Source organism: Panulirus ornatus, chromosome 17 (assembly GCF_036320965.1).
Source record: "Panulirus ornatus isolate Po-2019 chromosome 17, ASM3632096v1, whole genome shotgun sequence".
Taxonomy (NCBI): domain Eukaryota; kingdom Metazoa; phylum Arthropoda; class Malacostraca; order Decapoda; family Palinuridae; genus Panulirus; species Panulirus ornatus.
Window position 1 is genome coordinate 6,608,918 of NC_092240.1, and position 25,807 is coordinate 6,634,724.

General features: G+C 38.0%; 1 protein-coding gene across 1 annotated transcript; it reads right to left on the reverse strand.

Annotated features, from left to right (window-relative positions):
• Positions 1-605: 605 nt before the first annotated feature.
• On the reverse strand, positions 606-25,733 carry Der-2 (Derlin 2). Its single transcript, XM_071671852.1, has 7 exons — positions 25,610-25,733; positions 20,753-20,869; positions 17,952-18,017; positions 17,650-17,793; positions 16,483-16,629; positions 10,178-10,341; positions 606-9,647 (listed from the first exon to the last, which is right to left on the reverse strand). The coding sequence occupies exons 2-7, from the start codon at positions 20,843-20,845 to the stop codon at positions 9,545-9,547; spliced, it is 717 nt and encodes a 238-aa protein (XP_071527953.1). The 5' UTR covers positions 20,846-20,869; positions 25,610-25,733; the 3' UTR covers positions 606-9,544.
• Positions 25,734-25,807: the final 74 nt, after the last annotated feature.

Genomic DNA, 25,807 nt, shown 5'->3' on the forward strand with positions numbered 1-25,807 from the left:
AGTAGGAGTAAGTAGGAACATTAGGTAGAAGTAGTAGCCTGGAACATTAGGTAGAAGTAGTAGCCTGGAACATTAGGTAGAAGTAGTAGGCTGGAACATTAGAAAGCCAAATTAGGGAATTGCAGTTGTATGGAACATTAGGTAGGAGCCCATAAGAACACTTGCTTCTCTTAACATTTTGCATGCAAAAACTGATTGATATCTTCAGTTCTCCTATTTCATTGTTCATCAATATTCTGTTATGTTCCCCATTATCACACATGATGCCCATTTGACAAACTATACTGTGTAATGGTGTTAAACCATCCTAACAAATTCCTGATTTTGATTTAAACCACTCAGTCCGTAAAGTATTTAATTCTCTCACACATATACTACAAATTTCATAAGGAACTTTTACCACATTCATCAGACTACAATATCAAAGTTTAGACCTTCTAAAAACTTTTTCTATTCACCTTAGCATATGGCTTTTCTAAATCCGTAAATGCTGTATAAGATTTCCTCTTTTTTTCCCAAAGGCCCTCACACTATCTTCCACAATCATAATATGAAAGCTACACTAAAATCTAAAGGGGTTTAACTATCTAGAAAAAAAAATATCATAGTTGTGCTCATTTATTATTCTACAAGCACCTTCAACAATTGCAATATTTTTTGAAAAATGAAAAATTTTTTCAATAAAAAAAGTTTACCATTTCCACAACCATATCAAATTGGAAAAACAACATTCCCTTTTCAAAAAGAAATCACACCATAACTTTTACTGAAACCTTTACAAAGGTAATCATTTAGTAACTTTCATTAAAGTTATGGAAATGCACACAAGTGCAGTTTAAAAGTGTTTTGCTTTCAACAATAAGACACCCCCACAAGGGGCACTACCTTTTGAAAATGTAATTAATATATATATGTTACAACTCAGTTTGCAACCTTAACAGTTGTAGCTATTCCCTGTACAAACCCAACATAAAATCACTGTATGTCACCCATGCTTAACTAAAATAGAGCACTGGCAGTACATTATAACCTCTGGAAATATACTTTACATAGTCTGTCAAAATGGAAAAAAATCTACTAACTCCATCATATGAAAAATTATACAAATCTTCTTGCACAAAAATGGTTTTGACCTAGCTAATATATGAAGCAATATATAAGTCAGGGCAAGGCTAAGTATTCTTAAGGTTCAGTTGCATCACATGAGACTGATAAAATCCATCTTTAAATGTTACTGTTAAAGCTAATAACAACAGCTCCACCTTTAACTTCAGTTTCAAAATGGGCAGAAGTTACACCACTCTAACACACAAGTGTTGAACAATCATTAAACTATACATATTTTATGGACAAAATAGTGTCACTGTCCTTCCACTCATTTGTAATATCATCACATTGTACCCTTGTAAATAGGGATTAAAACTGGTACAAAAATTAAAATGATACACAGATCAAACCCTTTTCCTGAATTTTGGATGGCAAGCCGAGAAACACATACTAGTTAATATGGCGATGCATCTATTTGTGGTGTGAACACCACTAGTTTGATAAATGTTCATTTAGAAAAGAAATTTAACAAATGCAACCGCAACCAAGTTTATTCCACTGTACACTTTCTCAAGGATTACAAGGAATCCTTCAGGAAATTCAAAGTTTATGAAAAATGAAAAAATTAAAGCGTAGTTCAGAAGTTATGTTCCTAGCACTACCCTGCTACTATGGGAAATGTTGATCAAGTACAGAAAAAAAAATCTGCTTTGCACAAGCAAAGGCCAAGATGGACTAGGCATATGTAGATAACAGTTAGATACGAACTCAAGTACAAGAATTCTCGATGTATCAAGAACTAGGAACCTGACCTAAACAAAAGTGCAATAGGAAGCATAACTGCTTACAGAAAACTGCAGTGACCTTACATAACATGATTACTGACCAAAATAACTGGTACAGGTAAATTCTAACTTTATAAAACAAAGCTACAACCAAATGTCATATTCAAGATAAGCACTGGTAATACTCTCCTGAAAAACACGATCACTCAAATTCTTTAACATAAAGAGACATAGATTTGCCTGAAATTAAAAATACTTTGAAAATGCACAATGTATGTGAAGCAAAATAACAGAAATTTCATAAGAGATACCTTAGGAATTAAGCTTACCACAACTGAAATTCACAAAGAATATGAAAAGTTTTTTAAGCAAGAAATTCCTAATACAGCTGGACTGGTATTTCTAATATCAATATAAAATATTTTCAATAATATTCAAAGTCCAGTATTTAAGAGAACTACAACTAATGAAGTATAAATTTCAGGAATTGATTTATCAATTAACAGAACAAGGATTCTATTCAAAATCAAAACATAAGGAAACAACTTCCTACATCAAGCCAAGCTAACTTCAAAACTTGACCTGTTTGCCCTACACTGCAAAGTTGGTTCATTTTCCTTCTTCTATACGTATTATTTTGCTTTTTGCTCCCAGGAGCTGGCTGCCTGTGTGACCCTACCACCAGCTAAAAGATACAATACTCGGCAAGCTGCTGCATCACATGATTACTGTGTGGCCATTGGCAACTCAAAGGGTGGGTCATTTTGATAACTGTTCTTACCTACTCCTCAAAGCTTTGGAACTCTGTACCCTTTCATGTCTTTCTCAACAACTATGACCTGACACATTTCAAAAGAAAGGTTTTTCACTTCTTTTACACTTCATAAATGCTTTTTCTTTTCTTGTTTTTTTCCTCTTCATAAACCACTATATTTCAATTAAGGCCCAACTTTAAGGGGAATTTTGTCAGTGACTGAGCCTCCAAGGAGAAGCGGGAACCAAAGTGGAGGTGGAAGGATGGATAGAAAAAGATTTTGAGTGATCAGGGCCTGAACTTTCAGAAGGGTGAGAGGCGCGCAAGGAATAGAGTGAGTTGGAGCGATGTGGTATACTGAGGTTGACATGCTGTCAATGGACTGAACCAAGGCATGTGAAATGTCTGGGGTAAACCATGGAAAGTTCTCCGAGGCCTGGACGTGGATAAGTAGTTGTGGTTTTGGTACATACACATGACAGCTAGAGACTGAGTGTGAACGAATGTGGCCTTTTTTGTCTGTTTTCCAGGTATTACTTCACTGATGCAGCAAGGGGTAACGCTGTTTCATTACGTACTCGATCAAACCACCTCACACCGCATATTGTCCTATAACATTTAATTTCCAACACATCCACCCTCTGTACAAACCTATCTATGGCCCATAACTCCCAACTATATAATATTGTTGGAACTACTATTCCTATAAACATACCCATTTTTGCTCTCAGAACTTTTGCCCCTCCTGACCCTATGACTAACTTCCACTTCCATGGATCCATTCACTGAATTAAACTCTAAGGCATTAACACCTTCATACGATGTATCAGCTCTGGGCTTACCAGTATTTTAAGATCATCAAATATACCTGAGTCATATTAATATAAAACTGTTTGCAAATAACAGTAAGAATAAAGATGATCAGTCACAGATTAAACAACAAAGACTGGATGAAGCTTTAGAGAAATAAAATGAAACCTACCTGCTAGAGGGAGGTAAAATATTGATAATGAATTTATACTCAAGTATTCAGCAAACTTGCTTTTATTGCCATTACTGAAACGTGGAACTACCTACCTATATCTCTGACACCTCTTCCAACTGGAACTCCCTCAAAGGGGTGGCTATGACAATAGAGTCTCCATAACTAGAGAGCTTTAGAGATCCCTCTTAGCTTTTAGTGCCTCACCCTTAACAGGCCACTGGCAGAGGGCAAGTCAAGTGCAGTGTTTACAGAGGCTCCTACATAAAGTAACTACTGACTTCTTTTGTAAGTGAGAGGAGGCTGACGAAAATAAGTGAGCTTGGAAAAGAGATGTGGAAAGAAATATCGAGAGACTGAGTGCAAAATAGCAAAAGTGAAAATAAATGAAGCTAGGTGAGTGAGAGGAATGGGAGGTATTTAGGGAAACAGTACTGGCATGAATAAGAGAAGTGTGAGATGTGGCGAGGGGATGAAAGGGGCTAGGGAGTGGTAGGATAAGAAAGTGGGATTGCTGGTGAAAGAGAAGGGAAGGGTGCATAGGTGGTGCTTGCAAAGGAGGAGTCAGAGTGACTGGGAGGTACACAAAGGGAGGGAGCTGGAGGTCAGGGGGAAGGTGTAAATGTTAGAGGGGTTGAGTGGGTATCAGCAGAAATTGAGGGAAATAAGATGTTTTGGAGGAAGGTTAACATTGTGGACTACAGGCATTATATCCACAAACGTACAATCTCTCCTTGTCAACCGTAACACTTGGCAACACTTAATTCACACAACTCATTCTTTGTAACTCTGTATTATAAAACTGCAATGAGTGCCATGTGCTAGCCTCACCTTTTGGCAAAATGATAGGGTAACAGAAAGAAGTAGTAGGTAGGAACATCAGACAGAAGCATTAGGTAAAAATATTAGGTAGTAGTAGTACTGAGGGAGCATTAGGTAGAAGAAGCAGGTTGAAACATTAGGCAGGAAAGTCAAGTAGACATGTTAGGTAAAAGAAATCAGTATGAATATCAGGTCAGAGCCTCTGAAAACACTGCACTAGTATTACCTTCTGCCAGTGGCTTGTTAAGGGTGAGGCACTAAAGGCTAAGAATGCAATGGAGTTCATTAGTTATGGAGACTTTTGCCATGGCTATCCCCTTGAGGGAGTTCCCTTAGGGAATGGACATCAAAGATATAGACAGAAGAAATCTACAAAAGTAATGAGATCCATTAATTATTCTATGATTGAATTTCCTGAAAAAAGCCCTGAAGCAAAGCCTACATATTTTCTTCTTTTGAGGTAAGAATAAAAAAGAAATACTATTAAGCAAACTATATCTCATTTGAATAATCCTGCAATATCTAAATAAGAGCTAAAGATATTTCAAATGTACACCATCATGTTTCCACGATGAAAGACAAGTGGCTTCTCCTGAACAAAGAGACATATCAAAAGTTACTCATATAAACCAATACATTTCATCTTCCCAGTTGTTTCTTCTGGCTTAAACTGCAAAAACCTGTTTATCTAAATGAAAATAGTTCCCATAAACTAAGTTTTACAATCACTGTCAAGTGTTATCATTGCTGACCATCATTAAAAATGTTCATGTATAATCATCAATTTGAAATGGTTTTTGTTTAACAGCATACACAGCATAAACACCTTGTAAGCAGCTAGATCAAAGAGATTAATTTCAGACCAAAGAAAAATGTTTTACATTTGCTGCCACCATGACATTCAACATAAATTATGATGTAGTTACCATATCATGACACTACTCTTTGATATAAGGCTCTATCTACATGCCAATGATGTGTAACTTTAATCCTGGGAAGTGTATGGCCCCACTTAGATTCTGTAACAATCTCAGGTAGTGACCAATGAGTAACAATCTAAAGCATTACATTACATAAAAATAAGGTTCATTTTCTATAATGACTGTAAACACTTAAGCCCTAAAAGAACAAATCCATTTCATGAGTTTGCCCTAATTAGGTAAGGAATCTATTCATTTCAAACTCTTACACCTTACCATCTATTCAATTTTGTCTCACAAAGTAATATAAACATCCATTAATTTGGTGATACAAGGTCAAAAGAGTATTTATCCTTGATGGCATATAACTTACAATGTTGCTGTCTGTGCTGAAGGATGCTAAGTATAGTTATAGTTATAGAGGTTCTTACAGTACTCTCAAAGTCACTGACACTACATGGTGGATGCTGAACGTCTTCTGGATGATCATGATACTGGATAAGAACTTTAATGGATATCTGTAGCAGATCACCTCCTCACTAAATAAGCCTTCCATTTTCACACACCCACATCGATAACTGGACAAGGACGACTCAGACCAGATTTCATTACAAGATGTGAGGTAATGACATCACCAGCCAGTGATAGGATAGACATCCACAATGAACTTGACATCTACAGTTCTCAACTTTTAAACAGTCATTACTATTAGGACTAAAAATATAATTAAAATTGAAAAAAATAACGATTTTATCAACAACACTTTATGGATGAATCCGAGACATTCAACAGCTGGACCTAGCTAGGGTGCAAGTCAACAGCTACAGGTCCCTGGCTTGCTATCATTACTAAAGAAAAAATATCACAAACAAAATATCAAGGTTATAAGAAAAAGGATATTAAAGGAATGGTTTGTAGGCAAGTGGTTTTTATGATAAATCTATCTAAACATTTTATAATCCAATTTAATACTTCACAGCAACAATGAGAAATACCTCTTCAAATTTTAGGAAGAAGGCTATATATGGAGTTACTGTACAAACATAAACCATATCTGAAATGCAATGCAAATAATGCTTTATTCCACTACTATATATCAATAAATCTAACTTCTTTGGATTTGAATTTTTTCTCATGCAGTAAAGTCTTTAATTGATGAGTGAGAAACAAAACATCAATACACACTCAACTAATAAACATAACTATCTAAAATTAAGAAGCACTTAAGAGCAAACTGGAAAGGGAAATCTCCTTTACACACAGTTTCTTTTCAGTAGTAAATAAGGTTTCCAGGCTTCCTTCTCCGTCCATGGATGCACTTCTATGGTAGAGGCCAGAGATTTCTTGAAAGAATGGTGATTTTTCAAAGGGCTTTTTCCTAGAGATAGTTCTTTTCCTGCTATTCAGTAAAAGGATTTCAAGCTCAAGGGTATTCCCCACAAACAATGTAATGCTTTCTAATATCCCATAAACAATGTAATGTCCATTTCTGTTTGTTTTCTCACTTTCTTCATTTCTTACCTTATGCACAAGCATAAGGAAACTACATTTTCTATGATATATTTTTAATTACCCAGTGGAGACTGCAAAGAAAAATTCTTTGAACTTGGGGAATCCTTTCTATCACTTCCTATAAAATAAAGCATTTCAAGTACTATAGTGGTCTTAATGCAGGAAATGATATCTACAACACTGACTGAAGACAAAAGAATGCTAGCTATGCTTTATGTTAATGGTACATCCAACTCACCACCATTATTGCAGAAAACACAAAAACAATGAAAATCTAACCCTCTACATTTATGTCACATACTTATAAATTCCTGTGGTTTTCCATTCATACCTAATAGCAAACTAAAGCTCAAACACTTATGTTGTATATTCTCAAGCACAACGGACTATCAGTGTTCAATAGAAAATTTCTGCAACGGCATAGAATAGTTAAATATCTTTGCAAGTCAATGACAGTTTGTATGAGGACCATTTCAATATCAAAAAATGTATCTGTATATATACATACATATATAAGAAAGGAATATATAATATTCTTTGTAATACCTACCCATTTCTTTCTTCCACCTTAACAAGCAGCATCAGGAACAAACAAATAAAAGCCTCATTTGCATATATCTACTCTCTAGTTGTCATGTATAATATACCAAAACCAGAGCTTTCTCTTCACAGCAAAACCTGCAAATCATTCCATGGTTTCTTTGATCCCCTCATATGCCCTGGTTCAGTCTAGTGACAGCAAGTCACCCCCATATACAATATTAACCTTAGGGATACCTCTCACCTTTCTGGAAGTTTAAACATGTACTTCCTGAGTTAGTCTTCCTTCACTCATCTCCAAACATTAGAACCATTCTAACATACTATGGTCAGTTCCCTTAATCAGATTATCCTTACAACTACATCTCTGTCTTACAATGTCATTTCTTATCTGAATAACCCAACTCAGACTAGTCCAACTCAGAGGTGACCAAGGCATGCTGAAATAGTCACACATTCGGACAAGATCAGTGAAGAAAGAATGGCAATAAATACCTATACATCTGAAGTGGAGAGATGAAATAGGAGAGACCATTGAGATGGAAGGATGGAAGGAAGAAAGCTGTAGGGTACTGTGGCCACAACATTCAGAAGGGTGTGAGGAATCCAAATGGATGGGATTGAATGAATTGGGTAAATATGGCATATTGGGGGGTCATGAGTTGTCAATGAGCTGAATCAGGGCATATAAGGCCATCAAGGTAAACCTTGAACATTGTTCTGTGAGAAATGGTTACGTATGACAGACCCTAGTTTTAGTACATCCTACATGACAACTAGATGGTGAATGTGTGCAAATGATGTAACCATTAATTTATTTCTGATGTTATCTCACTATGGCAGAAGAAATATGGTATAAAGATACAATACTAACATGGTTTCATGGTTTTAGTGTATATGAATCAGAAAACACAAGCATAGTAAAATATAAAAATACTGTACATTAGAAACTACAAGATTATGATGCAGTAGTACAGAGATCAAACTATACCTTAACCACTCAAGAAACAGGGATTTCATCCTGACTTTACTTAAAATGTGTACTTTCCAAAAGAGTATTCTCTTTATTCTATATCTCAAGAAAAGACTGATAAAATTATCATATTCAAACTGTTCAGACCCATGAAATAAGTAATTTGTAATTTCTTTGAATCCCCTGCCCCTACTGTCTTTCCAAAATTTAACCTAAATCAATGCCAATGCTAAGCTCAGTTTTTAATGGAATGCATTTTCTCGATATTTTGCACATTCTATTTCTCAACGAGAAAGCCATGAACAGCTTTCAAAACTGTGCAGTAATTAAACCATATTTGCAAAACACTTCATCTTCAATAGAATGAAGACAAGATGTCTGAAGTTTTAAAGAAGACTTTAAACTGATAACCTTCCCCTAACTGTAAAAATTTATTTGTAAGAAATGGACACAGATTGATATAATGTAGCTTCATTCATCTCCCACTCTACATCAAATATACCATTTCCCAAGTTAGCAGGATGACATATTAGGATTGCTGATAAGCTCTTTGGTTCATAAACACTCCAACTTAATAACCAATTCTTCCAACTCTCTTAAATTCATACTCATACATGTTATGACAGCACCTTATGGGCACTATGTGGAGAATATCCAATTCATTTTCCAAAAGAATCAATGTTGTTGTAATACATACAGCTCACATTTTGATGTAAACAGTGTTCATTTGTGTGTATTCTATATATAAGATAAAAAGATCTTCCTTCCAATGTAATGTCAAACACTTTATAACAAAATTTTGGATTTAGATTTTTTGACATGATGGCATATGTCAATAAACAATAATTATGAGTGAATTTGCCATCACCTGATCAAAACAGAAACATCTTGCTCTTAAGACAATCTTTACAATCTTTCTGGTATTTGTAATTCATCATTTGAAAAACTAAAGTATACCATTTGAAAAATATCTAGGATACAGATATCAATGTTGCTTCCTCACAAAGAAATCTCAATAAAAACTTATTCTTAACTTTCATACATCAAAGCTATAAAAAATTGGCCATAATAACTGTAAGTGGTCCAAGATGACCATAGATGACTTACAGTATTGTAATTAACCATTTAAAACTCCAATTACCTATAGATTATAACTTAGAAGGATTTCATGGTTCAGACCTTACAATACTACTTTGCTTCCAACCGACGTTACTGACGTTGTGGTTGTTCACCCCATGGGAAGCCTCCTGGCTGCTCTTCAGGCAGAGGATTGTAGTTTGGGTCTTCAGTATGTGGTTCAAACAGCTGAACACTAGAATATGAAAAATATATAACTTTGTTACTAAGGTTTCAGTATCAATAAATGCAAGCTATTTCATGCTATGATCTGGACAGCAAAATACTCAGCAAAGGTCATTTACTAAGTAGCATTTTTAAGATGGGTGTATTATAGAAAGAGGAATAAAAACTATAAAGTTACTTTTCATACATAACTCCCAATCAGCAATGTTAAAGATGAATAGTTTTATGAAGTACTGTGGACTGACAATAAATAAAATTTACAGTGCAAACACCGGGGAAAGGATTAAGGGAAAGCAAATCCCAAGGAAATAAGAGGCAATCGAATATGCAATTCAGCTAAAATGAAGATGTTTGTGAAGTCCAGGCAGTTATTACCTATTCATGATTGACACTATCATGTCCATGAATCTAAATGCTACATTCCAATTTGCACCATACATGAATTTGAATGCTACATTTGACAGAATGCCATACAGAACCTAACAAGTACCAAAGACAAAATATGAAACTTCAATCAGGTGTCCTGATAGTGAGACTTACAGGAAACGTGGTGTCTTGAGAAGCCTGATGCCTCCTGACCTTGCTGGGAAGACATCTTCAAGGAAGTAGTAGATGTGGCCAACCACAATACCAACTAAGTCTACCAGGATGGAATTTCCCAGGAGGACACTGAAGCCCAGCAACACCCAGGGTAGATATGGGGCCTGTAGATGTAAATGATGTTAAGGACCATACCAAAAATCAACTGCAAAACATGAAAGCATAAACCCTTTTACTTCCTTTAACATACAGCATATATATAAACATTACAATGATTATGTTGTTCATATGTAGGATAATGCGAGTATATGGCTTGAGCAACAGCCATCCTGGTTGCAGATGGTTTTTTCATTAGTCAGTAATGTTATCGGGTACTGTTCTTTTGTGGTGCATCTTAAATTCTATACACATGCTTTTTTCTTTTCACACTATTTGCCATTTCCCGCATTAGTGAGGTAGTATTAAGAACAGAAGACTGAGCCTTTGAGGCAATATCCTCACTTGGACCCCTTCTCTGTTCCTTCTTTTGGAAAATTAAAAACAACAGGGGAGGATTTCCAGCCCCCAACTCCCTCCCCTTTTAGTCACCTTCTACGACACATAGGGAATACGTGGGAAGGATAACAATGTTATATGGTTGAAAGGCGTGGGCTATAGATAGGATTGTGTGGAGGAGGGTGGATGTGTTGGAAATGAAATGTTTGAGGACAATATGTAGTGTGAGGTGGTTTGATCAAGTAGGTAATGAAAGGGTAAGAGAGATGTGTGGTAATAAAAAGAGTGTGGTTGAGAGAGTAGAAGAGGGTGTATTGAAATGGTTTGGTCACATGGAGAGAATGAGTGAGGAAAGATTGACAAAGAGGATATATGTGTCAGAGGTGGAGGGAACGAGGAGAAGTGGGAGACCAAATTGGAGGTGGAAGGATACAGTGATAAAGATTTTGAGCGATTGGAGCCTGAACATACAAGAGGGTGAAAGGCGCGCAAAGAACAGAGTGAATTGGAACAATGTGGTATACCAGGGACAACACGCTGTCAATGGGTTGAGCCAGGGGATGTGAAGTGGTGCCCTGAAGGGTAAACCATGGAAAGTTTTGTGGGGCCTGGATGTGGAAAGGAAGCTGTGGTTTTGGTGCATTACACATGACAACTAGAGACTGAGTGTGAACGAATGTGGCCTTTTGTCTTTTCCTAGCGCCACCTCGCGCACATGCGGGGAGAGGGGGGGTGTCATTTCATGTGCGGAGGGGTGGCAGTGGGAATGGATGAAGGCAGCATGTATGAATATGTACATGTGCATATATGTATATGTCTGTGTATGTATATGCATGTATACCTTGAAATGTTTTTTTTTTTTTTTTTTTGTCGCTGTCTCCCACGTTTGCGAGGTAGCGCAAGGAAACAGACGAAAGAAATGGCCCAACCCACCCCCATACACATGTATATACATACGTCCCCACACGCAAATATACATACCTACAGAGCTTTCCATGGTTTACCCCAGACGCTTCACATGCCTTGATTCAATCCACTGACAGCACGTCAACCCCGGTATACCACATCGCTCCAATTCACTCTATTCCTTGCCCTCCTTTCACCCTCCTGCATGTTCAGGCCCCGATCACACAAAATCTTTTTCACTCCATCTTTCCACCTCCAATTTGGTCTCCCTCTTCTCCTCGTTCCCTCCACCTCCGACACATATATCCTCTTGGTCAATCTTTCCTCACTCATTCTCTCCAAGTTTTTTTTTTTTTTTTTTTTTATACTTTGTCGCTGTCTCCCGCGTTTGCGAGGTAGCGCAAGGAAACAGACGAAAGAAATGGCCCAACCCCCCCCCCATACACATGTACATACACACGTCCACACACGCAAATATACATACCTACACAGCCTTCCATGGTTTACCCCAAACGCTTCACATGCCTTGATTCAATCCACTGACAGCACGTCAACCCCTGTATACCACATGACTCCAATTCACTCTATTCCTTGCCCTCCTTTCACCCTCCTGCATGTTCAGGCCCCGATCACACAAAATCTTTTTCACTCCATCTTTCCACCTCCAATTTGGTCTCCCTCTTCTCCTCGTTCCCTCCACCTCCGACACATATATCCTCTTGGTCAATCTCTCCTCACTCATTCTCTCCATGTGCCCAAACCATTTCAAAACACCCTCTTCTGCTCTCTCAACCACGCTCTTTTTATTTCCACACATCTCTCTTACCCTTACGTTACTTACTCGATCAAACCACCTCACACCACACATTGTCCTCAAACATCTCATTTCCAGCACATCCATCCTCCTGCGCACATCTCTATCCATAGCCCACGCCTCGCAACCATACAACATTGTTGGAACCACTATTCCCTCAAACATACCCATTTTCGCTTTCCGAGATAATGTTCTCGACTTCCACACATTTTTCAAGGCTCCCAAAATTTTCGCCCCCTCCCCCACCCTATGATCCACTTCCGCTTCCATGGTTCCATCCGCTGACAGATCCACTCCCAGATATCTAAAACACTTCACTTCCTCCAGTTTTTCTCCATTCAAACTCACCTCCCAATTGACTTGACCCTCACCCCTACTGTACCTAATAACCTTGCTCTTATTCACATTTACTCTCAACTTTCTTCTTCCACACACTTTACCAAACTCAGTCACCAGCTTCTGCAGTTTCTCACATGAATCAGCCACCAGCGCTGTATCATCAGCGAACAACAACTGACTCACTTCCCAAGCTCTCTCATCCCCAACAGACTTCATACTTGCCCCTCTTTCCAGGACTCTTGCATTTACCTCCCTTACAACCCCATCCATAAACAAATTAAACAACCATGGAGACATCACACACCCCTGCCGCAAACCTACATTCACTGAGAACCAATCACTTTCCTCTCTTCCTACACGTACACATGCCTTACATCCTCGATAAAAACTTTTCACTGCTTCTAACAACTTGCCTCCCACACCATATATTCTTAATACCTTCCACAGAGCATCTCTATCAACTCTATCATATGCCTTCTCCAGATCCATAAATGCTACATACAAATCCATTTGCTTTTCTAAGTATTTCTCACATACATTCTTCAAAGCAAACACCTGATCCACACATCCTCTACCACTTCTGAAACCGCACTGCTCTTCCCCAATCTGATGCTCTGTACATGCCTTCACCCTCTCAATCAATACCCTCCCATATAATTTACCAGGAATACTCAACAAACTTATACCTCTGTAATTTGAGCACTCACTCTTATCCCCTTTGCCTTTGTACAATGGCACTATGCACGCATTCCGCCAATCCTTAGGCACCTCACCATGAGTCATACATACATTAAATAACCTTACCAACCAGTCAACAATACAGTCACCCCCTTTTTTAATAAATTCCACTGCAATACCATCCAAACCTGCTGCCTTGCCGGCTTTCATCTTCCGCAATGCTTTTACTACCTCTTCTCTGTTTACCAAATCATTTTCCCTAACCCTCTCACTTTGCACACCACCTCGACCAAAACACCCTATATCTGCCACTCTGTCATCAGACACATTCAACAAACCTTCAAAATACTCATTCCATCTCCTTCTCACATCACCGCTACTTGTTATCACCTCCCCATTTGCGCCCTTCACTGAAGTTCCCATTTGCTCCCTTGTCTTACGCACCCTATTTACCTCCTTCCAGAACATCTTTTTATTCTCCCTAAAATTTACTGATAGTCTCTCACCCCAACTCTCATTTGCCCTTTTTTTCACCTCTTGCACCTTTCTCTTGACCTCCTGTCTCTTTCTTTTATACTTCTCCCACTCAATTGCATTTTTTCCCTGCAAAAATCGTCCAAATGCCTCTCTCTTCTCTTTCACTAATACTCTTACTTCTTCATCCCACCACTCACTACCCTTTCTAAACAGCCCACCTCCCACTCTTCTCATGCCACAAGCATCTTTTGCGCAATCCATCACTGATTCCCTAAATACATCCCATTCCTCCCCCACTCCCCTTACTTCCATTGTTCTCACCTTTTTCCATTCTGTACACAGTCTCTCCTGGTACTTCCCCACACAGGTCTCCTTCCCAAGCTCACTTACTCTCACCACCTTCTTCACCCCAACATTCACTCCTCTTTTCTGAAAACCCATACTAATCTTCACCTTAGCCTCCACAAGATAATGATCAGACATCACTCCAGTTGCACCTCTCAGCACATTAACATCCAAAAGTCTCTCTTTCGCGCGCCTGTCAATTAACACGTAATCCAATAACGCTCTCTGGCCATCTCTCCTACTTACATAAGTATACTTATGTATATCTCGCTTTTTAAACCAGGTATTCCCAATCATCAGTCCTTTTTCAGCACATAAATCTACAAGCTCTTCACCATTTCCATTTACAACACTGAACACCCCATGCATACCAATTATTCCCTCAACTGCCACATTACTCACCTTTGCATTCAAATCACCCATCACTATAACCCGGTCTCGTGCATCAAAACCGCTAACACACTCATTTAGCTGCTCCCAAAACACTTGCCTCTCATGATCTTTCTTCTCATGCCCAGGTGCATATGCACCAATAATCACCCACCTCTCTCCATCAACTTTCAGTTTTACCCATATTAATCGAGAATTTACTTTCTTGCATTCTATCACATACTCCCACAACTCCTGTTTCAGGAGTATTGCTACTCCTTCCCTTGCTCTTGTCCTCTCACTAACCCCTGACTTCACTCCCCAGACATTTCCAAACCACTCTTCCCCTTTACCCTTGAGCTTCGTTTCACTCAGAGCCAAAACATCCAGGTCCCTTTCCTCAAACATACTACCTATCTCTCCTTTTTTCACATCTTGGTTACATCCACACACATTTAGGCATCCCACTCTGAGCCTTCGAGGAGGATGATCACTCCCCGCGTGACTCCTTCTTCTGTTTCCCATTTTAGAAAGTTAATACAAGGAGGGGAGGATTTCCGGCCCCCCGCTCCCGTCCCCTCTAGTCGCTTTCTACGACACGCGAGGAATACGTGGGAAGTATTCTTTCACCCCTATCCCCAGGGATAATATACATATATATATACATATACACACACACACACATACACATACATACGCACACACACACACACACACACACATACATATATATACATATGAAAAATGTAAGAAACAATTTATAAAACAAACTTTTAGCTTGGAAAAAAAAAAAAAACCATTTCAAAACACCCTCTTCTGCTCTCTCAACCACGCTCTTTTTATTTCCACACATCTCTCTTACCCTTACGTTACTTACTCGATCAAACCACCTCACACCACACATTGTCCTCAAACATCTCATTTCCAGCACATCCATCCTCCTGCGCACAACTCTATCCATAGCCCACGCCTCACAACCATACAACATTGTTGGAACCACTATTCCTTCAAACATACCCATCTTTGCTTTCCGAGATAATGTTCTCAACTTCCACACATTCTTCAAGGCTCCCAGAATTTTCGCCCCCTCCCCCACCCAATGATCCACTTCCGCTTCCATGGTTCCATCCGCTGACAGATCCACTCCCAGATATCTAAAACACTTCACTTCCTCCAGTTTTTCTCCATTCAAACTTACCTCCCAATTGACTTGACCCTCAACCCTACTGTACCTAATAACCTTGCTCTTATTCACATTTACTCTTAACTTTCTTCTTTCACACACTTTACCAAACTCAGTCACCAGCTTCTGCAGTTTCTCACATGAATCAGCCACCAGCGCTGTATCATCAGCGAACAACAACTGACTCACTTCCCAAGCTTGAAATGTATAGGTATGTATATGTACGTGTGTGGGCGTTTATGCATATACATGTGTGCTTGGGTGGGTTGGGCCATTCTTTCATCTGTTTCCTTGCGCTTTCTCACTAAAGTGGGAGACAGCAACAAAGTATAATAAATAAATAATATATATATATGTTTCATGTGTGGCGGGGTGGCGATGAGAATGGATGAAGGCAGCAAGTATGAATATATACACATGTATATATGTATGTCTGTGTATGTATAAGCATGTATATGTGTATGTGTGGGCATTTATGTATATATATGTGTATGTATGAGTGGATGGGTCTTTCTTCGTCTGTTTCCTAGCACTACCTTGCTGATGCAGGAATGGCAATCAAGTACAATAATATCAGTAAATATAAAATTCATAATGAGCTGATATTCAAAACACTAAAACAACAATTTCAACAAGTAAGAATTTGAAATGGTGGAAATATCTGGCATATAATTCAATAAAAAATGAGCCTTCACACACCTGAAAGTTGAGGAGACCAAAGAAATTCATTCGAACGAAAGGATTCCGTCGCGCCCACACATACACCAGCATAATGGTAAAAGCCTGACCCAGGAACAATAGGGAGCAAAACATGGCACAGCCAAGCATGCATGCTCCACCAAACAGCTAAAAGTACAAATATTATTACATACAGTTACATCGTAAAAAAATCTGAGCCAATTCAGATAAGCTTTTTGTATGTGCTGTTTTGAATGGATATCTCAATTCCAAGTCACTCTATATTTATGCTAATGATATTCTAAAATTCATTTGTCATGAAAACCACACCTATATGAGCTCAGAAATCAAACATCTTTTTTATTCATAGTAGTACCCACATATTCATTTGATCAGTAAGTCTACAGTGCATGCATTATTTCCCCTTCAACTGCTGAATGTCATCAAATCAGTCATATTCTATTACATTATACAGATTATCATTACTGTATAAATACAACTTCAAGTTGGTTAATTGGGCTGATTCCATTTGTTACGCTTAGTGAATTAGCAAAAGCATGGAAAAAAAGAAATTCACATTACCAATGCCCATAAAAGATTAACACACTTATCTGTAACAATTTCATAAACATGTTTCCCAGTCTTTTACCTGATGTCTGGTATTACTGTATTTCTTATGACTCACTTGATTTTAACTACCTTTATGATCCACTCTGCTACTATCATCTTATAGGAGATACACCCTCCCTACAGTACTCAGAGACCTCTTTTAAATGAGCCTATTTAACAGTTTTTGTTTTATAATAAACATAAAACACATTTATTTTAAAATACAGTATAAATATTGTTAAAAAACAAGTAAAAAAAGGAATCCATCAAAAGTTGAAGAAAAAACAGAAAATATCGTCACTGCAATCTTTGTTGACATTCTCTAAGCTCTAAGTTCACCATAATTCATGTCAGTTCATTCTCAGTGGCTCTCTTTTAAGCTATCTCCTAAGGTGTATTAGAGAACATCTTAAACCCATCATGTATGGAAAACACTAGCTAATCTATAACAACATGCTAAACATTATCTAATACTTATACTTAAAATTCTGAATGCTGCACTCAGGATGTCCAGCTAAAAATCAATACTAAAGCAGCTTCATATTTTCAAGTGTACACAAGCAACTCAATTCCTCTTACCATCATTAACATAAAATCAGCTGTTCTTCCTCTAAAGGAGCCCTCTTCTAACATTCGGCAGTAACGGTAAGTGAATATCATGTTAAATAAGAAGTTAAAGCCTATTGTTCCAAAGAAGAGGAATGTAGTCACCAGTCTCCACAGCTAAAGGAGAAAAAAAATTCTTATTACAAAAGTACACCTGTCTTAGGTTCTTAATAACATTACTAGTGAACTGGCAGAATCCTTAATAATAATTGCTAACAGTGTGTATCAACTTTTATATCAACACAAATGAATCATCACAGTTGCATTCTACTAACCTGATAATGTCTGAAAGTGAGGATTGGGTTGAAATACAAGTGGAAAGGAGACACAATATCCAGTTGCTGTGAAAAAAAAATATACAGGATTAGCAGAGTTTCATGACTGAGCAAGTTGTTCTATACTAAAGTCTCATATGCTACTATATTCAATATAATCACTTAAGTTTTATCATTATCTGTCAATCATAATTAATTCCACTCCCAGTTACATGGGATGGAACAGGTGCATATAAGCAAGCATACTTTATCAAAAGAAATATTTCAAACCCACAGTTCCCAACATCCATTCCAAAGGCTGGCACACAGCAGGGATGCCCAATTTCCTGGGAAGACTTGTTGCTAAGCTACCCATGCTATCCTAATTCTTTGATTTGCAACATGTGTATCATCAATCTTATTATGTGAACAAGAAAGGGAACTGTTTACAAATTTCATCAACAATAAAGCTAACCAAAATGTACACCCCTTCACTAATAGTTACAATTCTTTGTGTATCTAACAACTGTTGATAAAATTTGTAAACAGGTCCCTTACATGTCCACGTAACAAAATTTATGATATGCATGATGCCAAACTTGAACACACCAGACCTCCATTCAGGTAGTCACTTGTTTACCAAATGGTGTCCTCGCTACTTCTCTCCATTGTATATCAAGAGACTTATATTTAGTTCTTGTACCTCCCCTGATGATGTGATCATTACACATCATCACACACATGCTTCACATGCCCTGGTTCAATCCACTGACAGCATGTCAACATCGGATCACCACATGGTTCTAATTTACTCTATTCCTTGCATACCTTTCAACCTCCTGTATGTTCAGGCCCCGATCGCACAAAATCTTTTTCACTCCATCCTTCCTCCTCCAATTTGGTCTCCTGCTTCTCCTTGTTCCCTCCACCTCTGACATATATTCTCTTTGTCAATCTTTCCTCACTCATTCTCTCCATGTGCCCAAACCATTTCAACGCACCCTCTTCTCCTCTCTCAACCACACTCTTTTTATTACCACACATCCCTCTGGCCTTTTCATTATTTACTCGATCAAACCAACTCACACCACATATCGTCCTCAAGCATTTCATTTCCAACACATCCACCCTTCTCTGCATGACCCTTTCTATAGCCCATGCCTTGCAACCATATAACATTGTTGGAACCACTATTCCTTCAAATATACCCATTTTTGCTTTCTGAGATAACGTTCTTGCCTTCCACACATTCTTTAATGCTCCAAGACCCTTTGCTACCTCCCCCACCGTGTGATTCACTTCTGCTTCCATGATTCCATCTGCTGCCAAGTCCACTCCCATATATCTAAAACACTTCACTTCCTCCAGTTTTTCTCCATTCAAACTTACCTCCCACTTAACTTGTCCCTCAGCCCTACTGAACCTAATAAGGTGAAATCACACTTCAGTAGGAGTTCATACCATTTTATTTAACATAAAATTTTTCTATACATGTGGCACAACATGTTTCGTGGAGACAATCCTCCTCATCAGTACTTAGCAAAGTCATTTAAATCCCAACATCAAATTTGGTTCCCGCCATACAACACCAATCCTTCTAGGCAAAGGACAGTAATTAAGGAGGATTAGGAGGCGGGGGTCAACCTGGGTAGCTAGGTGTGTCATGAACAACTTTTTTCATGTTTTCATGTTTTGTCAATTCTCTAATAATGAATTGGTTAATGCTAGGATGGGCTTTAAAACTGCCTGGGGACAAATCAAAGTTCTTAGTATTAGCAATTAAGACAGATTCAATGATGTTACATATGGCATAATCAGCAGAGGGATATTAAATAATGGGATTTTCAAGATCTATGGGATGATCATTTTCATGACAAAGTTTGGAGATTGCATTTTTGTGGTCATCCCTTCATACTAAATGTCAATACCAACAACACCTCTCCATTACAGTCTTACCGGTCTGGCCTACATACAATTCTGGGGGTGCCATTAACTCGTGTAATTAAGCATTTAAATGATTATGGGGTCAAAACATTTCATGCATATTCTCTTCATATTCATTTCAAGTCTGTCAGCCAGAGGAAGCATTCTAGTATGTTGTGCATTATCGTTTCAAGCATAGAAGACCTTCAATACTTTATATTTCAATTTTAAAAGAAAACATTATCCAAAGTAAGATCATTATCAAATAATTCAATCAGCTTCTTCTTGGTCCTCTAATTCAGCTAAAAGCTTCTCGCTTTCTTTCCTTGAAGACTGGAGGATGAGCGATTGCAGGGAGAAATTATTGTTCATTCCTGCCTCAGCCAGATATTAAGGATGCTGGATTTTCTAAAGAATTTTATATGAAGTTGCTGCAGACTCACTTTCCTAAAAGGCATTATCTTCACAATACATATTCACTGCTCAGAAGTTTGTAAAACAAATACTTCATTTCTTGATGCTCTAAAATGGCAATCCTTTCATCTATTAAGTTAAATCAACACAAGGTTTCTGCGTAACAAACACTGTACTACCTTTTCTTTGTTCATTTGCCAAGCGAATCAAACACAAGGATTTTATATACCTTTTCTAGTTGGGTTTAATTAGATAACTTTATCATAACTGAAACCCACAAAATACATCTTAAGATGATATACTTTTTAATCTGAAAGATGATGAATCACACAAAATATGATTACGAATAACTGTAAGTCCTATTAGTGACATTAAGCCATAACACTTACAAAAAAGTTATTCTTATAGATTAATAACAACAAATTCATGATATTTAACATATAGAATGATGATGAGCTTCCCCATATATGTGAAAGAATACTTACCACAAGTATGGTAGTAATAACACAAGCTGTTGTGTATGCTCTTGTTACGGGAGGCATCTGCATGTATTCTTGCTGAAATGTCTGGTAAGCCATCTTGGTTTTCTATTTCAACAGTATCTAAAATGTGGTATGCAAAATACAGTTATAAAAAATACTAGTTTCTGTGATTTACATTTTCTTCTATGTTAAGGTCTCAAACAAAACAAAACATAGTTGTTCACATTATCTACAAACTGTGAAATACTGAATGCATACTTCACAATAATTAAGCTATCAAAATGTTAATAACTAAGGTTATGACATAAGAGAGATATTTTCATGTAACAATGACAGTAACAGTGAAATGGAATGCAAGTTAAGTGCTACTATAATAAAAGGGTCATCCAGGAAAATAATCCTTAACAGAAAGGAGACAATCAACGCTCAATACTATAAGCCAGAAATTGTCCAAATAGTACTCTTACACTGTAATCTCCACACACTATACCACACCTGGAATACAAAATCACCCATACCATATTCCAATTCTGAGATACCCTAAACTGGAACTTTACCAAGAATCTAACACCATATTTTCCATAGTAAAGTCTTACTTCTGAGGCACCATAAAAATTACCTAAAGATTTGCAAGTAGCATGTAACACTGAACTAGAAGTGAATCAGACCAGTTCTATGTGACTTGAACCATTATTTCTTCTTCAAGTTAATTACTGGGATAACTATAAAACTCAGGGAATCTTATTTTCATACCTGTCCACCGATTTCTGCATTAGCAAGGCAGCACCAGGAACAGATCAAAGAAAGGCCTCATTCGCTGACATCCATTCTCTAGTTTAGTTTCTTTATTAAACCCACTCGTAGGTTCAATTTTAATATCATGAACAATGTAGATAGAGTTAAGAAACTTAATGATATCCATTTTGACTTTGATTTCAAAATGGTAAGTTTTGACATTTCACCCTTGTTCACAAAAATTCCAATTGATGACGTCTTAGAATATCTGGTTGATGTCTTGGATAATATCAATTTAACCTAAATTCAGTGCTTACTGAATTGATAAAATTGTGTATAATGGACTGTATAATTCAGTTTAATGGAGAATACTACACTCAGAAATTTGGTATGGCAATGGATAACCCTCTTTCACCAGTAATAACTAGTCTTTACATGGAATTCTTTGAAACAAAATTACTAAGGGATATATTATCCTCTAAGGCAATTTAGTTTCAGTTTGTAGATGATGTTTTTTGTGTTTGGCCAACGAACAAAAATTTACAAACATTTCTCCCTTTACTTAACTTTTTGTTTTATGCTGAAGGTTCCAGTCAGACAAAAGTCCACATCAAGGCCATGCCTTAATTGATATAGAGAATTATGAGGAGGAAAAACAAAAGACAAGGGAAAGTATTTACAAATTTTTGAGAAGTAAAAGACCTGTCTTTTGAAATGTGCCAGGTCATAGGTATTAGGAAAAACATGTAGGCAAAGAAGCAGGTATCAAAATGGCGCACTCTTGAGTGCTGATAGCAGCAAAATAATCAAGTGATGTAGCATGATGCCAGACACGAACAACATCAACCCAAACACAACCGTTCGGTAACATTTGTATACCAATGGCATCTTAGCTACATCTCTTCCTCAACTGACTGTTCTACACCTTCTATCTCATTCTTGTATCTCCCCTGACAATGTGATCATTACATGAAAGTGCACTTGGGAACTTATCGTGTTTCATTTTCCTAGTGGTTTTATGCATATGCTAGATCTTGCAATACCTATATATATATATATATATATATATATATATATATATATATATATATATAGGCAGCAGGTTTGGATGGTATTGCAGTGGAATTTATCAAAAAAGGGGGTGACTGTATTGTTGACTGGTTGGTAAGGTTATTTAATGTATGTATGACTCATGGTGAGGTGCCTGAGGATTGGCAGGAATGCGTGCATAGTGCCACTGTACAAAGGCAAAGGGGATAAGAGTGAGTGCTCAAATTACAGAGGTATAAGTTTGTTGAGTATTCCTGGTAAATTATATGGGAGGGTATTGATTGAGAGGGTGAAGGCATGTACGGAGCATCAGACTGGGGAAGAGCAGTGTGGTTTCAGAAGTGGTAGAGGATGTGTGGATCAGGTGTTTGCTTTGAAGAATGTATGTGAGAAATACTTAGAAAAGCACATGGATTTGTATGTAGCATTTATGGATCTGGAGAAGGCATATGATAGAGTTGATAGAGATGCTCTGTGGAAGGTATTAAGAATATATGGTGTGGGAGGAAAGTTGTTAGAAGCAGTGAAAAGTTTTTATCGAGGATGTAAGGCATGTGTACGTGTAGGAAGAGAGGAAAGTGATTGGTTCTCAGTGAATGTAGGTTTGCGGCAGGGGTGTGTGATGTCTCCATGGTTGTTTAATTTGTTTATGGATGGGGTTGTTAGGGAGGTGAATGCAAGAGTTTTGGAAAGAGGGGCAACTATGAAGTCTGTTGGGGATGAGAGAGCTTGGGAAGTGAGTCAGTTGTTGTTCGCTGATGATACAGCGCTGGTGGCTGATTCATGTGAGAAACTGCAGAAGCTGGTGACTGAGTTTGGTAAAGTGTGTGGAAGAATAAAGTTAAGAGTAAATGTGAATAAGAGCAAGGTTATTAGGTACAGTAGGGTTGAGGGTCAAGTCAATTGGGAGGTGAGTTTGAATGGAGAAAAACTGGAGGAAGTGAAGTGTTTTAGATATCTGGAAGTGGATCTGGCAGCGGATGGAACCATGGAAGCGGAAGTGGATCATAGGGTGGGGGAGGGGGCGAAAATTCTGGGGGCCTTGAAGAATGTGTGGAAGTCGAGAACATTATCTCGGAAAGCAAAAATGGGTATGTTTGAAGGAATAGTGGTTCCAACAATGTTGTATGGTTGCGAGGCGTGGGCTATGGATAGAGTTGTGCGCAGGAGGATGGATGTGCTGGAAATGAGATGTTTGAGGACAATGTGTGGTGTGAGGTGGTTTGATCGAGTAAGTAACGTAAGGGTAAGAGAGATGTGTGGAAATAAAAAGAGCGTGGTTGAGAGAGCAGAAGAGGGTGTTTTGAAGTGGTTTGGGCACATGGAGAGAATGAGTGAGGAAAGATTGACCAAGAGGATATATGTGTCGGAGGTGGAGGGAACGAGGAGAAGAGGGAGACCAAATTGGAGGTGGAAAGATGGAGTGAAAAAGATTTTGTGTGATCGGGGCCTGAACATGCAGGAGGGTGAAAGGAGGGCAAGGAATAGAGTGAATTGGAGCGATGTGGTATACCGGGGTTGACGTGCTGTCAGTGGATTGAATCAAGGCATGTGAAGCGTCTGGGGTAAACCATGGAAAGCTCTGTAGGTATGTATATTTGCGTGTGTGGACGTATGTATATACATGTGTATGGGGCAGGGTTGGGCCATTTCTTTCGTCTGTTTCCTTGCGCTATATATATATATATATATATATATATATATATATATATATATATATATATATATTCATACTTGTTCAACCTTATCCACTCCCACTGCCACCCCGCACCACAGGGAACAGCATCACCACCCCCCCTGCATCAGGAAGGTAGTGCCAGGAAACAGACAAAAAAGGCCACATCCCCTCACACTCAGTCTTTAGCTGTCATGTGTAATGCACTGAAACTGCAGCACCCTATCCACATCCAGACCCCATAGACCTTTCCATGGTTTACTCTAGACGTTTCACATGCACTGGTTCAGTCCACTGACAACACGTCGGCTCTCTCAACCACACTCTTTTTATTACCACTCACCTCTCTTAACCTTTCAATACTTTCTCAATTAAATCACTTCGCACCACATATTGTCCTCAAACATTTTGTTTCAACATATCCACCCTCCTTCACACAACCCTATCTATCTACAGCCTATACCTTGAAACCATATAATATTGTTGGAACTATGATTCCTTCTAACATACCCATTTTTGCTTTCCAAGGCAGCACTCTCTCTTTCCACATATTCTTCATCACTCCCAGAACTTTTGCCCCCTTCCCCACCTGGCTTCCATGGTTCCATTCTTTGCCAAGTCCACTCCCAGATATATCAAACACTTCAGTTCCTCCAATTTTTCTCCATTCAAACTTATATCCCAACTAACTTGTCCCTAAACCCTGCAGAACCTAATAACCTCGCTTTTATTTATTCACATATACTCTCAACTTTCTCCTTTCACACACTCATCCAAACTCAGTCACCAGCTTGTGCAGTTTTTTCACTAATAAAACATTCATCTACTTCTATGGATGGCACAGTTGCTCGCTTTATTATCTCATTTTACCGGGCACCATGTTAGGGATACATTTTCAAGAAAGTGGGTGGTGTATTTCTACTACAAGATAAAGCTTAACTGGTAAGAGGGTTCAGTGGAGTTTTCAGCTGACTTTTAACACGTGTGTATTACCTACGTGTATCAACTCCACAGCTTCTCTGCTATACCTAGTACAACATCGCCTTATCTAATGTTATTTAATATGAATTACAAAGAGGGATCGATCCTCAGCAGGCATTTCTGTAATCAAGAGCTGTAGAATGTAAAGCAACTAAAACATAAGTAGCCATTTCCCAAAGCTAGTTTCACTACTAAGGTAAAACATTTACCAAAGTATGACAGAGCACTATTTCCTGGTGATTCTCACTTACACTAACATATCATCATTAAACGTGCTTAATCATTCAGGAGATTAGCAGAGAATGGGCCAGTGGTTCAAGTCACTTTTCAACTCATAAAATGCTCTCAAACCGGTGTAAAACATATATAATATTTGGAAAATACACCTAATATCAAACGAATAAGGATCATGTTTCTACCTTCCTTCTTCGTCTTCCCTTGCCTGTAGTTTATGTGGATCGTCAAGGGCAACCTCCTGAACCTATCTTTTTAACTCACTGTAGACGTGTGTTTACATCAGTGGTCCACAGGCTAACCATTTTTGAGATACATTACTTAGTTAGAATTTCGTAAATAAACCAAAAATGTATTGAGAAACATAAGTAAATAACACGAAA